General features: G+C 48.1%; 2 protein-coding genes and 1 pseudogene across 2 annotated transcripts; all 3 read left to right on the forward strand.

Annotated features, from left to right (window-relative positions):
• The first annotated feature begins 2,959 nt into the window (after positions 1–2,959).
• Positions 2,960–5,920, forward strand: LOC120956335 (uncharacterized protein K02A2.6-like; annotated as a pseudogene).
• Positions 5,921–9,129: 3,209 nt separating this feature from the next.
• LOC125907365 (uncharacterized protein K02A2.6-like) lies at positions 9,130–11,696 on the forward strand. Its single transcript, XM_049609036.1, has 2 exons — positions 9,130–9,142; positions 10,438–11,696. The coding sequence occupies exons 1-2, from the start codon at positions 9,130–9,132 to the stop codon at positions 11,694–11,696; spliced, it is 1,272 nt and encodes a 423-aa protein (XP_049464993.1).
• Positions 11,697–12,029: 333 nt separating this feature from the next.
• Positions 12,030–13,118, forward strand: LOC125907275 (uncharacterized protein K02A2.6-like). Its single transcript, XM_049608534.1, has one exon. The coding sequence runs from the start codon at positions 12,030–12,032 to the stop codon at positions 13,116–13,118; it is 1,089 nt and encodes a 362-aa protein (XP_049464491.1).
• Positions 13,119–13,916: the final 798 nt, after the last annotated feature.

Genomic DNA, 13,916 nt, shown 5'->3' on the forward strand with positions numbered 1-13,916 from the left:
CCGATTTTCCGACTGGCAGTGGCGGATCTAACGGTAGGTGGACTAGGCGGTCGCCTGGGGCCCCGCCGATTTAGGGACCCCGTAGAACGCTATTCTATAGTATGTCGTATGGACAGAATACTAGCGACCAGGGGCCCCGGAAGGATGGACGTTGGGGCCCCGAGGCTGGTGAATCATTTGCACTCCCCCCACCCCCCCCCCCTCCCCCCGGCAGCTAAATTTTTAAAGCTTGTGACTGATGATCGCAGGGGCAATCCGACGGCAATTTACTGTTTCAACAGCAGCAAGTTCTCCCAACAGCAAGTTTAGTGCCGCTACCATCCCCCCCTCCCCCTCCACACCATTTACCATTTACAGGGGGCATCAATTCGTCTTACCGCCTAGGGCCCCCGATACCCTTAATCCACACTGTTTATGCGTTCCCGATTACCCGTAGTTTATGCGTTCCCGGTAAATAGGCCATGATTAAATGAAGCTAGGCGAAACACATTCCAAGAAACGGACAGTTATATAATAAAGAGTCATAAATCGCCATCTATTGAGCAAATCAGTGAAGCTATGGAGCTTTCGTTTTTTTTCTATGGATATTTGATTTTCCAGTCGTTTAAGCTCAATCGGTGGCGCTTGGGTCATGATTTCCAGGCAAAATATCACTAATTTTCATGTAGTTTAGCTAGTAAGGGGTGGTTTTAGCCACTTAATTGATCATTTGCTATGATTCTGACTCAGTGGCGGATTTAACGGTACGCGAACTAACCCCCCCCCCCCCTCGCCAGCAAACCAGGTCGCCAGGTGAGTTTGAAACAAAGCCAAATACAATATCCCCTCCCTCACCCCCTCGGTCGACACCAACACGGAGCCTCAACTTCTTTTACCGCTTAGGGCCCCGATACCCTAAATCCGCCACTGTTCTGACTGAATATCACAGTTTCAAAGTTTTTTAAATAGTTTTTAACATTCGGTCAAAACGGAAATTATTTGGCATTTTACAATTGATGTGTCGAATCATTACAATTTGCTCAAATAATTGTCAAATTTAGCAAACTGCGTACAGTCAGAATTCAATAGTTGAACGGTTTTTAATTGGTATGTTTTTGTTGTAAATTACTATGGTTATGTTCGGAGCTAAGAGAAACCACACGTCTTATTCGCTTGGATGTAGTAACGGAAGAGAGTTTTCTTTATTCCTAATTTTGACAACATAATTCTCTTTCTATTTGCTATAAAATTCGTTCTGCGTTTTCATCATTAAATCTAGTTCTCATGTGAATCATCTTGCGTTGGTTCATAACAACAGTTTTTTAGTTGAACGCTCGATACTTAAGTATCTAATTAGCAGACAATTCAATTAAAAAGCTTGCGTATGGAAAACCGTTTTTTTTTAATTCCCAAAAATCTCATGACTTGAAATTTTTTATATGGAAAATGTTACAGTTCACACGGAGAGCAAATAAAAGCCAACTTGCTCGTTTGGTGGTTAACTATGAACTGATTTATTACTAAAGAAGGCATAGGCTACTATGCCTAGGAAGCGAAATTCTGCTGAGGCAAAATCCCACTGATTGGTAGTCATAGCCTACTACATCTCCTCTTTTTAATAAAGGTCGTATGATGAGAGCCATCGAGGGATTCTCGGTGTTCGTACGGAACGACGTAGTAACCTTCCGAAGGATTCGGATGCAACGGATTCAGATGTAATAGATTCGGCTGTGACGGATTCGGATGCGATGGATTCCGATGCTGATGCAGATGGTTGTTCATTGGTTGTTGGCGGGTTAAATTCGGTTGGCGGATTTTCAAAAACAGGAACATCAGCTGGCACCGTAGAGTTCAAATTAATAGCAACATGATTGCCGGCTGGTTTCACTGCAGCAGTAGTACCAACTTCTTCTAATAAAACTTCCCATGGAAGTTGTTGTTGTTCTTGCCCAGGGGTTTCGTGATTAAGCTTAAACGACTGGAAAATTGAAAAAAAAATGAAAGCTCTACAGCTTCATTGGTTTGATCAATAGATGACGTATTACAACAACTCATCATTATATTGCTATCCTTTTCTTGCAATGTGTTTTGACAAGTTTCATCTTATCATGACCTATATAGCCTTCTAACTTTCTGAGCAAAAATCTATATGAATGGTCGTGTGGTCAGATACGTGGATATCAACACCAACGACCATTACTCCAATCTCACTTGCTTCAGTGCTGGTAGTTTCCGTTAGAGTTTAGTATTTAAACAATCGTATCGCCGTTCTAGTTCTAGCGATGCATAACTTCAATGCGAAACCATACAACAGTACAGAGGAAATGAAAAAGCTCTCCTCCAAGCGATGAAGCTCAACTGGTTGGGGTATCCCACCAACAGATAGCGCCACCAGCTTTTTTGCTATTTTTAGAATGCATGAGTCGTTTGCCGTCTGCTAAACGAAGTCTTTCTATATTCCATTTAGGAAGGGAACTTGAGTCGTTTAGAAGCCGTTTAGTGGTCGTTTAGTGGATTTGTGGCACTTGGTGTTATGGCCCAACCTGCCTAACACATTAGGCCACTCACCGACGACAGGCAAGGGTCTTCGTGTGATGTGTGGGTGTAGGAGGTCGGGTCTCTCGGGAGAATGAGAGGGCATCAAGCGGGAACCGAGCGACGGTCGGGCACTCGGTACGAACAGGCAGAAGGGCAACGACATTATCAGTGAATACACGGTTTTTACCTACATCGTAAGCTTAAACCCTTCCCGCGTTGTTGGCCGTTGTTGAGTAGCGCAACATATCACAACAGTGGCGACGAGAGTAAAAGAAAAGAGAGACTATTTTATTCCAAACAAGTATTTATTTCTTTTATCGAACCCGACGAATTTTAATTTGCGTGCTATTTGTTAAAAGTGTGTCGTTTATGGAACTCTAAGTTTTTTATATTGTGTGTATCGCGCTAATAAGACGGGACAATTTCGCGTAAGCGTAGAAGGATGTTAAACCTGGACGAAATGATGGAGGATGAAGAACATCGACATTTATCGCAAAATTGGGGAAACGCGGGTTTTAGCAACGGGCAGCAGCAACAGCAACAGCCATTGCCAAACAGTGCAGCGTTACCAGCTCAGCCACAGTCGCAGAACATGGCCGGAGCGCCATCGCAGCAAGGTGCATTGACCTCGAGCCCGGACGCTGGGCTTTCGCAGATGATTCAACTATTGCAGCAGCAAATGAGTCAGCAACAACAGCTTATGACGCAAATATTGCAATATCAACAGCAACCGGCAGCACAGTTGCCACAGCATCCACAGCAGCCACAGCATCCACAGCCTCCGCAACAAAGTTCGACACCGACAAACCCCGAGCTTATCCTCGAAGCTTTAGCAAGCAATATAAGTGAATTCCGGTATGATGCAGAGTCGGGAGCAACATTTAAGGCATGGTTTGAGCGGTATGAAGATCTGTTTCTACGGGACGCTTCCCGACTCGACGACGGTGCAAAAGTAAGGCTCCTAGGACGTAAGCTGGGCACCGTAGAACATGCACGTTATACCAGTTTTATTTTACCCCGCGCACCCCGTGACATGTCATTCGATGAGACAGTTGAAAAATTAACGGCGCTTTTCGGCAGAACAGAGTCTCTACTAAGCAAACGCTACAAGTGTATGCAGATAGCTAAATCGTGCAAAGAAGATCTGCTCACGTTTGCTTGCCGTGTGAATAGGGCGTGTGTCGATTTTGAGTTCGCTGGGATGAATGAGGAGCAATTTAAGTGCCTTATCCTGGTGTGCGGGCTTAAGGAAGAAATCGATACCGACATGCGCAATCGGCTGCTTGCCCGCATTGAGGAGAAGAATGACGTTACATTGGAGCAACTATCGGCGGAATGCCAGCGTATAACTAATATAAAGGTGGATAGCGCGTTGATCGCTAATGATCACGGAGAACGAGTGTTTGCGATGAAAAACGGTGGCCAAAGATCGCATCAACAGCAGTTTTATCGGCAGCAGTACCAACCTTTCGGTCAACAAACTCAGACACATCCCAGAGGAAACACCATGTATTTACAAAAGCCAACGAATGCGTGCTGGTCGTGCGGTGGTCCCCATTGGAAGAGAGAATGTCCATATAAGTCACACGTATGCACGGATTGCGGAAGATATGGACATCGGGAAGGATATTGTGAAAGAGCAAATCGATTTCAGCGACAGGACAACAAGAGAGGGAGCACACAAGTTGCAACGCGAGTCGTAAACGTAAATGTGTGCAACGTAGAAGCAAGGCGGAAATATGTGAACGTGTTGATAAATGGAACACCTGTTAAGCTGCAGCTCGATACGGCGTCCGATATCACAGTGATCAGCGAGGGGCTATGGAGGGATGTCGGACAGCCTCCGTTGATGGCAGCAACAGTAAAAGCGAAGACAGCCTCGCAAAATTATCTGCAACTAAAGGGTGAGTTTGATGCATCAATAACCATCGCTTCTAGAACCCAACAGGCAACAATCCGAGTCGCACGGGCCAACCTTTTCCTGCTGGGAGCGGACGTGGTGGAAGCTTTTGAGCTCGGATCAATCCCGATGGACCAGTTCTGTAGTAACATCGATGCGGTGAGTACACCTGAGTCAGTATGGGAGAAGCGTTTTCCGACAGTTTTCAAGGGCATGGGGCTTTGTTTAAAATCGCGCATAAAATTGGAAACAAAAGAGGGCAGTCACCCTGTATTTCGTCCTAAGCGCCCCGTGGCTTATGCAATGCTACAGACTGTCGATGAAGAACTGGACCGTTTGGAAGCCCTGAAAGTCATTACTCCCGTGGATTACTCGGATTGGGCTGCCCCTATAGTGGTTGTACGGAAGGCAAATGGAAAAATCAGGATTTGCGGTGATTACTCGACAGGGCTGAATGACATCCTACGACCACATGAGTACCCGCTTCCACTGCCAGAGGACATTTTTGCTAAGTTAGCCCGATGCCAAATTTTCAGTAAGATTGATCTCTCCGATGCTTTTCTTCAGGTGCAGATTGATGAAAAATTTCGCCCGCTGCTAACAATAAATACCCATCGTGGGCTATACCACTACAACCGTCTACCGCCCGGCATAAAAATAGCCCCAGCAGCATTTCAACAACTGATTGATACCATGTTGGCAGGAATAACAGGAGTTTGCGGCTATATGGATGATCTCATAATTGGAGGCATGTCAGATAAAGACCATGATAATACGCTAAATCTTGTACTAAAACGAATTGAGGAATTTGGTTTCACATTACGACCTGACAAATGTGTGTTTAAAATGTGTCAGATTAAATATCTCGGGCATGTAATCGATGGCAGGGGAATACGTCCTGACCCTGAAAATATTAGCGCTATACAGAATTTACCAGCCCCCACCGATATTGCCGGAGTTAGATCTTTCCTAGGGGCAATTAATTATTATGGAAAATTTGTTCCAATGATGCGCGATCTAAGATTCCCCCTTGATAATCTTCTAAAGAACGAAAAACAATTTAAATGGACAACAGAATGCGAAGCAGCTTTCAAGAAATTTAAAGAAATACTGTCATCAGAGCTGCTATTAACACACTACGATCCTACGGCAGAAATAATTGTATCAGCAGACGCTTCATCCGTTGGAATCGGAGCTACTATTAGCCATAAATTTCCAGATGGAAGCGTTAAGGTTATACAGCATGCTTCATGAGCGCTGACCAAGGCGGAGTTTAATTACAGTCAGATTGATCGCGAAGGCTTGGCCCTCGTTTATGCAGTTACCAAGTTTCATAAGATGCTATACGGCCGTCATTTCAGACTCCAAACAGACCACCGTCCCCTGCTCCGGATTTTTGGCTCGAAGAAAGGCATTCCCGTCTATACAGCTACCAGATTGCAGCGATTTGCCCTGACCATGCAGCTGTACGACTTTTCTATTGAGTACAGTATCGGACATTAAGATAGGACCCTTTTTTTCAATGCACCGTGCACTTGTTTTGCCACGTTACTCGTGTTTGTGTGTGTGTATGTGTGTATGTGTGTGTGTATGTGTGTGTGTGAGTGTGTGTGTGTGTGTTTGTGTGTGTGTGTGTGTGTGTGTGTGTGCATGTGTGTGTGTAGTAGTAGAAAGTGAGTGTGCTTTTTAATGTGTATTTGCAAGTGCGCGGGTTTGTGTCTGAAAAACATAGCTTGCCATGATGACATATTGCGTTGAAATTATTCTTATTATGTGTGTTATCATGTGAAACATTGTGCGTTTACACTTGGATAAAAACTAAAGTTTGCATCGACAGCAGCCCTTGTTCCTCGGACGAAAACGCAGGTGTGCTGTTTCATGAATGTGAATGCGACACCGGTGCGAAATGGACACACGCACAATAGCAATAACCTCGGCATTCTCTCACAGGTGTTTCTCCAGTGCACGCCATTGAAAGGCCTTCGTGCATCTCTGCGTTGCACGTTGTGTGCGAATGGTAAACTTTGTGCGTGCATTGAGCTGGCGCGCAGTTGTTCTTTTCAATGGGCGTTTTGTTTCATGAGCGCGGCAGTATTCTGTTCTCGATTTTGAAGGGAAGACGCTTACTCGCGTACTCGTTGATAGTTTTTATCCATGCGATGTTTTCGCTGCTCGACAACGATGTAATTCATCGCGTATAGAAGTAGAACGCAGGCAGAGCACGGGATCAGCCGTGTCCAAGTTTTTAACCAGCGCGTTCTTGACGGTCCAAGCAAGCAATGTTAGTAACAATGGGTCGAGGTAAACGTTATACCGATTATCAGCGCCATATGTAAAAGCGAATGGCTGCTGCTGGCATTAAGCGCAAAAGGATCGAGTTCGTAATGGAACGATCGCGCACTTTTGTGGCAAACGCGCTTCGGACAACCGAAACGTGCTTAGACAACTGAAACGCGCTTGGACAACCGAAACGCGCAAGTCAACCGGACGTCCTCAGAAGACCACGGCGAAAGAAGACCGTAACATTGTTAATATATCGAAAACACACTGATCGCGAGGGCGGTGGTCCTGCTTATCACACCAAAAACCTAACCCAAAACACAAAAAAGCTACTTACAAATCTATCCGAAACGACCTACTTGTGAAACAAACACACACATCAATACACATTCAAACATACATCCACACACACACACACACACATGCACACACACATACACACACACATACACACACATACACACACACAAACACAAACACATACAAACCACACATAAACTTGGCCCCACGGGTGCACGGTGCGTTAAAAACCCAATGCCCTATCTTTCTGTCCGATACTGTACGTGCAATCAGGACATTTCGGGAATGCAGACATCCTCTCGCGGCTTATAAGACACCACGTGAAACCGGAACGCGAATGCGTAATCGCCAGCCTTAGCTTGGAGGAAGATGTAAGGTCAGTAGCAGTGAATGCAATAATTAATTCCTCTCCTCTTTGTTTTAGAGACGTAGAACAAAGTACGCAATCGGATTCTTTGCTGCGAGAGGTTTATCGTTATATACAAGAAGGCTGGCCGCGTGAGACTAGCTACGGCTCGGAATTAGCGCGTTTCCATGACCGCAAAGAGGCACTATCGACGGTTGAAGGGTGCATTTTGTTCACGTCATGTACGACGACTTACTCCGCTTGCCGCTCGAAGGACCACGAGCGGACATCATCGGGTTTGCTGACGACGTGGCCTTCACATTCTTGGGAAGGACCACGGAACAGGTCAGCGCATTAGCAACGGCTAACCTGGAGAGGATCGAGCGGTGGCTGCAAGGAGTCGGTTTGGAACTTGCCCACCAAAAGACCGGGTTCATGATCTTTTGTACCCATCATGTCCCGCAGCTCGCAGAGCTTCATGCGGGCGGTCACTCGATCCAATCCACGGAAACGCTGAAGTACCTGGGAGTGGACCTCTGCCGCAAACAGCACCACAGCCGGCATCTGGAAAGAGTGATCAATAAGGCTTCACGGATTACGAACGCCTTGACCTGCCTGATGCCGAACAAGCGTGGTCCTAAGAGCCGCAGTAGGAGACAGCTCGTAAACGTCGGCAACAGTATCATCCGATACGGAGTTGCCACCTGGGGGCGATGGGTGCTCGACAAGGAGACCCATCGCAAATCGGTCCAAAGAGCGCATCGACCGGGGGCTCTCCGAGTCGCCAGCGCCTTCCAGACCGTTTCTTACGATGCTGCTTGCGTTGTCGCCAACACCACCCCGTTAGTCCTCCTCATGCAGGAGGATATCCGCTGCCACGACGAAAAGGCAGCGAGCGGTGGTGTTCAATCGGACATACGGAAACGGCAACGGGAGGAGACGATGAGGCGCTGGCAGGACCAGTGGACAACGGGTGCAGGGCAACCAGGAGCACCAGGACTGAAGACGAGGAGGCTGATTCCAGACATTAATCTCTGGGTCAGCCGCAAGCATGGGGAAGTCGACTTTTTCCTCACCCAGCTCCTCACGGGGCACGGGTTCTTGCGCTCCTATTTCGTCGAGAAAGGCATCCTGGAAGGCTCGCCCAACTGCCCTGAATGTGGGGACGCCGCGGAAGACGTCGAACACGTGCTGTTCCACTGTCCACGGTTCGATCGGATCCGGAATGAAATGCAGCAGCGGTGCCATTCCCGAGTAACAATGGATAACATTGTCTCGGAAATGTGCGCCCGCAGCGATACGTGGGAGGCCGTCCGCGCCGCCGCCAGGACAATCTTCTCCACTCTCCAAGCGAGATGGGATGTTGAGCGTCCACCAACGGCAAGGCGACGCAGGCGGGCCAGACGTCGGGCGAGGGACGCAAATGGGGGTCCCTCAGGCCCTGCGGCACGGCAACAACCCGCGCCGCAAGGGCTACCGTAAGCTGGAAAGTTACTAATCTTTTATCTCTTTCTTTTCGTTTCTTTCCAGCATTCTTTTTTTCTTTTCTCTCCTCTATTTTCAGCTTTCTTCTATCTCTTTCTCCTTCTCTTGTTTCCCCTGTCAAAATTTCGTTTCAGGAGAACTGCCTTACGTGCTTGGAGTGGTGACCAACGATGCAGACCCCCCCATTGCCCACCCGAAGTGTGGGCGATAGGACCAAAGGGACCGCGTCGCACCACGGAAAGCACCGTAATAAGCAGAATCAGCAGACCAGATCGCCGCAGAAGATGCGTCGTGACTAGGCATGGGACAATTGTGTGAGACCTATGCCGCACACTCAGTTCATTATAGTGTGCGGTTGATCGCCGCACGCAAAAAAGTGAACGGGTAGGTCTTCCGCACGCATACAGAACTAACTGAACTAACTGTTGTCACACACAACGACACAAGAAGATCGATCGCACTTTGCGCGAGAAAGAATGTACATATTGCTAGCGTGGTCAGATTGATCAATCGCACACAGCCGCACAAAAAGAACTCCTGCCGCACACTGACCCCATACTGAGTGAGAAAGAACACTCACAGCCGATGGGTCATTCGCACACAGCCGCACGCATGTTCGGTTGGGTCAGTCGCACACATACCGCACGCGTGTTCAGTTGGGTCAGTCGCACACTACCGCACAAAAAGAGCTCTTGTCGCACACTGCCGCACGCGCGTTCAGTTAGTTCAGTCGCACACTGCCGCCCTCGTATTCAGTAGGGTCAGTCGCACACTACCGCACAAAAAGAGCTCTTGTCGCACACTGCCGCACGCGCGTTCAGTTAGTTCAGTCGCACACTGCCGCCCTCGTATTCAGTGGGGTCAGTCGCACACTACCGCACAAAAAGAACTTTTGTCGCACACTGTCGCACGTGCGTTCAGTTAGTTCAGTCGCACAAAAAGAACTCTTGCCGCACACTGCCGCACGCGCGTTCAGTTAGTTCAGTCGCACAAAAAGAACTCGTCAAGCGCACAGCAACATAAAAGAGAAAGCTTGTAGATTTTACTCGTTTAGATCAGCTTTCGTTACAAATCAACTTAAGTATATACAGTCTGTTCTCGAGCTACGTTTTGTAAGTTCTTGTGTGCAATTAGCATAATTGGCTCAAAGGATTCTCAAATGCAAGATAAATTACTGTTTTACCAAAAATTTGAGGACCTCTTAAAAACCAGAAATTTTCAAATTGTCTGCATGAATTGTGATACATAAATTGTTTAATGTAAAAACCTTGTTACCTAGTTATGCATGAACCGCGTATCTCGGACTGACTGTATTTATAATTAAAAATGCAGCCTTAAAAGCAATAACTTTCTGTTCTTGCATTAAAATCTCGATAAAATTAAACATGATATTTAAAAAAAGGTACTTAGCTCCAATTGAGCGACTGACCTACCGCACGCGTTCAGTTCATCACACTGAACGAACTACATCGCACGCGTTCACTGAAAAGAATCAAATTGCCCAAGCCTAGTCGTGACCCAGGGTGCAACCGCACACACGACTCCGCAAGAAGTAATACGCACCACAAGCGTACCGGCCGAGTTGGGTGAGTCGGAGAGGGGGATAGAATATGCTCACTCTTCGTTAACAAAAAAAAAAAAAAAAAAAAAAAAGGGTGCATTTTGTTCGGGGAGAGGCTGGTTATACCCGCAGACCTGCGAACACAGTGCTTGGAACAGCTCCACCGTGGTCATCCAGGAATCCAACGGATGAAATCGCTTGCGCGAAGTTATGTGTACTGGCCACTGATGGACAATGAAATAGTACAGTACGTAGCTACTTGTGAACTATGCGCAGCGGCTGCCAAGTCACCACCTCAAGCAATACCAGCACCGTGGCCGAAACCTTCCGGCCCTTGGCAACGACTACATGTGGACTACGCTGGGCCAATTCAGGACGCCTACTTCCTAGTAGTGGTGGACGCGTTTTCCAAGTGGCCAGAAATTATAAAAACTTCCACAACTACCACACGAGCTACGGTTGCCATATTACGAGGATTATTTGCACGTTTCGGAATGCCCCTTACAATTGTGAGTGACAATGGGCCGCAATTCACAAGTGATGCATTTAAGGAATTCTGTGAGAGCCGCGGCATTCAACATATAACTACGCCACCATTTCATCCGCAGTCCAACGGACAGGCAGAGCGGTTTGTAGACACCCTAAAGCGCGCATTAAGAAAGATACAAACAGGAGACATGTCTATAGATGAGGCGCTGGACACTTTTCTGCAGTCTTATCGTACCACGCCTAATCCGGCGCTTGAGGGGAATGAAACGCCAGGGGAATTGATGGTTAAGTTTCCCGTTAGAACCCACCTCGATCTTTTGCGCCCGCCAACTGTAATTGAAAGGGAAACTAATATCGTTTATGGAGGATTTATGCCAGGTGACGCTGTTTTAACAAAAGTGTATGGGCGGAATTCATGGAGATGGATATCGGCTGAAGTGATAAGTAAGTTGGGGAACGTCATGTATCAACTAAAAGGGTCAGATGGCAGAATGCTCCGAAGACATCAAAACCAAATGCGGAAGCGAGCATCGAAGGACATCCCTCTTCTTCCCATCGAAGGATCGATACTGCAGCCAGGTAGCGAATCCATTCAACTACCCATTGATGTTATACTGGATGAATGGAAACTTCCGTTGGTGAGCGATGAATTACCACTAACCGATACGTCAGGAGGATCGTGCTCGGACCTTCTCCCTCAACCACTCTCCCCGGAGCGGACGGCACCCCCGGAGACCATTACTACCATGTTACGTTCACCTCGTCGGTCTTCAAGGAATAGAAGACCCCCGCGATGGTTCGACGCGTTCGTGTTTTAAAGGGGGAGATGTTATGGCCCAACCTGCCTAACACATTAGGCCACTCACCGACGACAGGCAAGGGTCTTCGTGTGATGTGTGAGTATAGGAGGTCGGGTCTCTCGGGAGAATGAGAGGGCATCAAGCGGGAACCGAGCGACGGTCGGGCACTCGGTACGAACAGGCAGAAGGGCAACGACATTATCAGTGAATACACGGTTTTTACCTACATCGTAAGCTTAAACCCTTCCCGCGTTGTTGGCCGTTGTTGAGTAGCGCAACATATCACAACACTTGGGGTGGGAACCGGGACTCGCGGACCGCCTGTATTCTCATCACAGTTCGGCCCCCTTGATGGGACGGCAGCCGGGGGCCTCGGTCTTGGCGGTGGCGGCGGCCCAATCCATCCACAGAAGCCCGGACCTTTGCCATCGCGATGGCCGCTGCGATGATGCAGCGAAAGACGGCCCTTGGCAACGACTACATGTGGACTACGCTGGGCCAATTCAGGACGCCTACTTCCTAGTAGTGGTGGACGCGTTTTCCAAGTGGCCAGAAATTATAAAAACTTCCACAACTACCACACGAGCTACGGTTGCCATATTACGAGGATTATTTGCACGTTTCGGAATGCCCCTTACAATTGTGAGTGACAATGGGCCGCAATTCACAAGTGATGCATTTAAGGAATTCTGTGAGAGCCGCGGCATTCAACATATAACTACGCCACCATTTCATCCGCAGTCCAACGGACAGGCAGAGCGGTTTGTAGACACCCTAAAGCGCGCATTAAGAAAGATACAAACAGGAGACATGTCTATAGATGAGGCGCTGGACACTTTTCTGCAGTCTTATCGTACCACGCCTAATCCGGCGCTTGAGGGGAATGAAACGCCAGGGGAATTGATGGTTAAGTTTCCCGTTAGAACCCACCTCGATCTTTTGCGCCCGCCAACTGTAATTGAAAGGGAAACTAATATCGTTTATGGAGGATTTATGCCAGGTGACGCTGTTTTAACAAAAGTGTATGGGCGGAATTCATGGAGATGGATATCGGCTGAAGTGATAAGTAAGTTGGGGAACGTCATGTATCAACTAAAAGGGTCAGATGGCAGAATGCTCCGAAGACATCAAAACCAAATGCGGAAGCGAGCATCGAAGGACATCCCTCTTCTTCCCATCGAAGGATCGATACTGCAGCCAGGTAGCGAATCCATTCAACTACCCATTGATGTTATACTGGATGAATGGAAACTTCCGTTGGTGAGCGATGAATTACCACTAACCGATACGTCAGGAGGATCGTGCTCGGACCTTCTCCCTCAACCACTCTCCCCGGAGCGGACGGCACCCCCGGAGACCATTACTACCATGTTACGTTCACCTCGTCGGTCTTCAAGGAATAGAAGACCCCCGCGATGGTTCGACGCGTTCGTGTTTTAAAGGGGGAGATGTTATGGCCCAACCTGCCTAACACATTAGGCCACTCACCGACGACAGGCAAGGGTCTTCGTGTGATGTGTGAGTATAGGAGGTCGGGTCTCTCGGGAGAATGAGAGGGCATCAAGCGGGAACCGAGCGACGGTCGGGCACTCGGTACGAACAGGCAGAAGGGCAACGACATTATCAGTGAATACACGGTTTTTACCTACATCGTAAGCTTAAACCCTTCCCGCGTTGTTGGCCGTTGTTGAGTAGCGCAACATATCACAACACTTGGGGTGGGAACCGGGACTCGCGGACCGCCTGTATTCTCATCACAGTTCGGCCCCCTTGATGGGACGGCAGCCGGGGGCCTCGGTCTTGGCGGTGGCGGCGGCCCAATCCATCCACAGAAGCCCGGACCTTTGCCATCGCGATGGCCGCTGCGATGATGCAGCGAAAGACGGCCCTTGGCAACGACTACATGTGGACTACGCTGGGCCAATTCAGGACGCCTACTTCCTAGTAGTGGTGGACGCGTTTTCCAAGTGGCCAGAAATTATAAAAACTTCCACAACTACCACACGAGCTACGGTTGCCATATTACGAGGATTATTTGCACGTTTCGGAATGCCCCTTACAATTGTGAGTGACAATGGGCCGCAATTCACAAGTGATGCATTTAAGGAATTCTGTGAGAGCCGCGGCATTCAACATATAACTACGCCACCATTTCATCCGCAGTCCAACGGACAGGCAGAGCGGTTTGTAGACACCCTAAAGCGCGCATTAAGAAAGATACAAACAGGAGACATGTCT

This window comes from Anopheles coluzzii, chromosome 3, assembly GCF_943734685.1.
Source record: "Anopheles coluzzii chromosome 3, AcolN3, whole genome shotgun sequence".
Lineage (NCBI taxonomy): Eukaryota > Metazoa > Arthropoda > Insecta > Diptera > Culicidae > Anopheles > Anopheles coluzzii.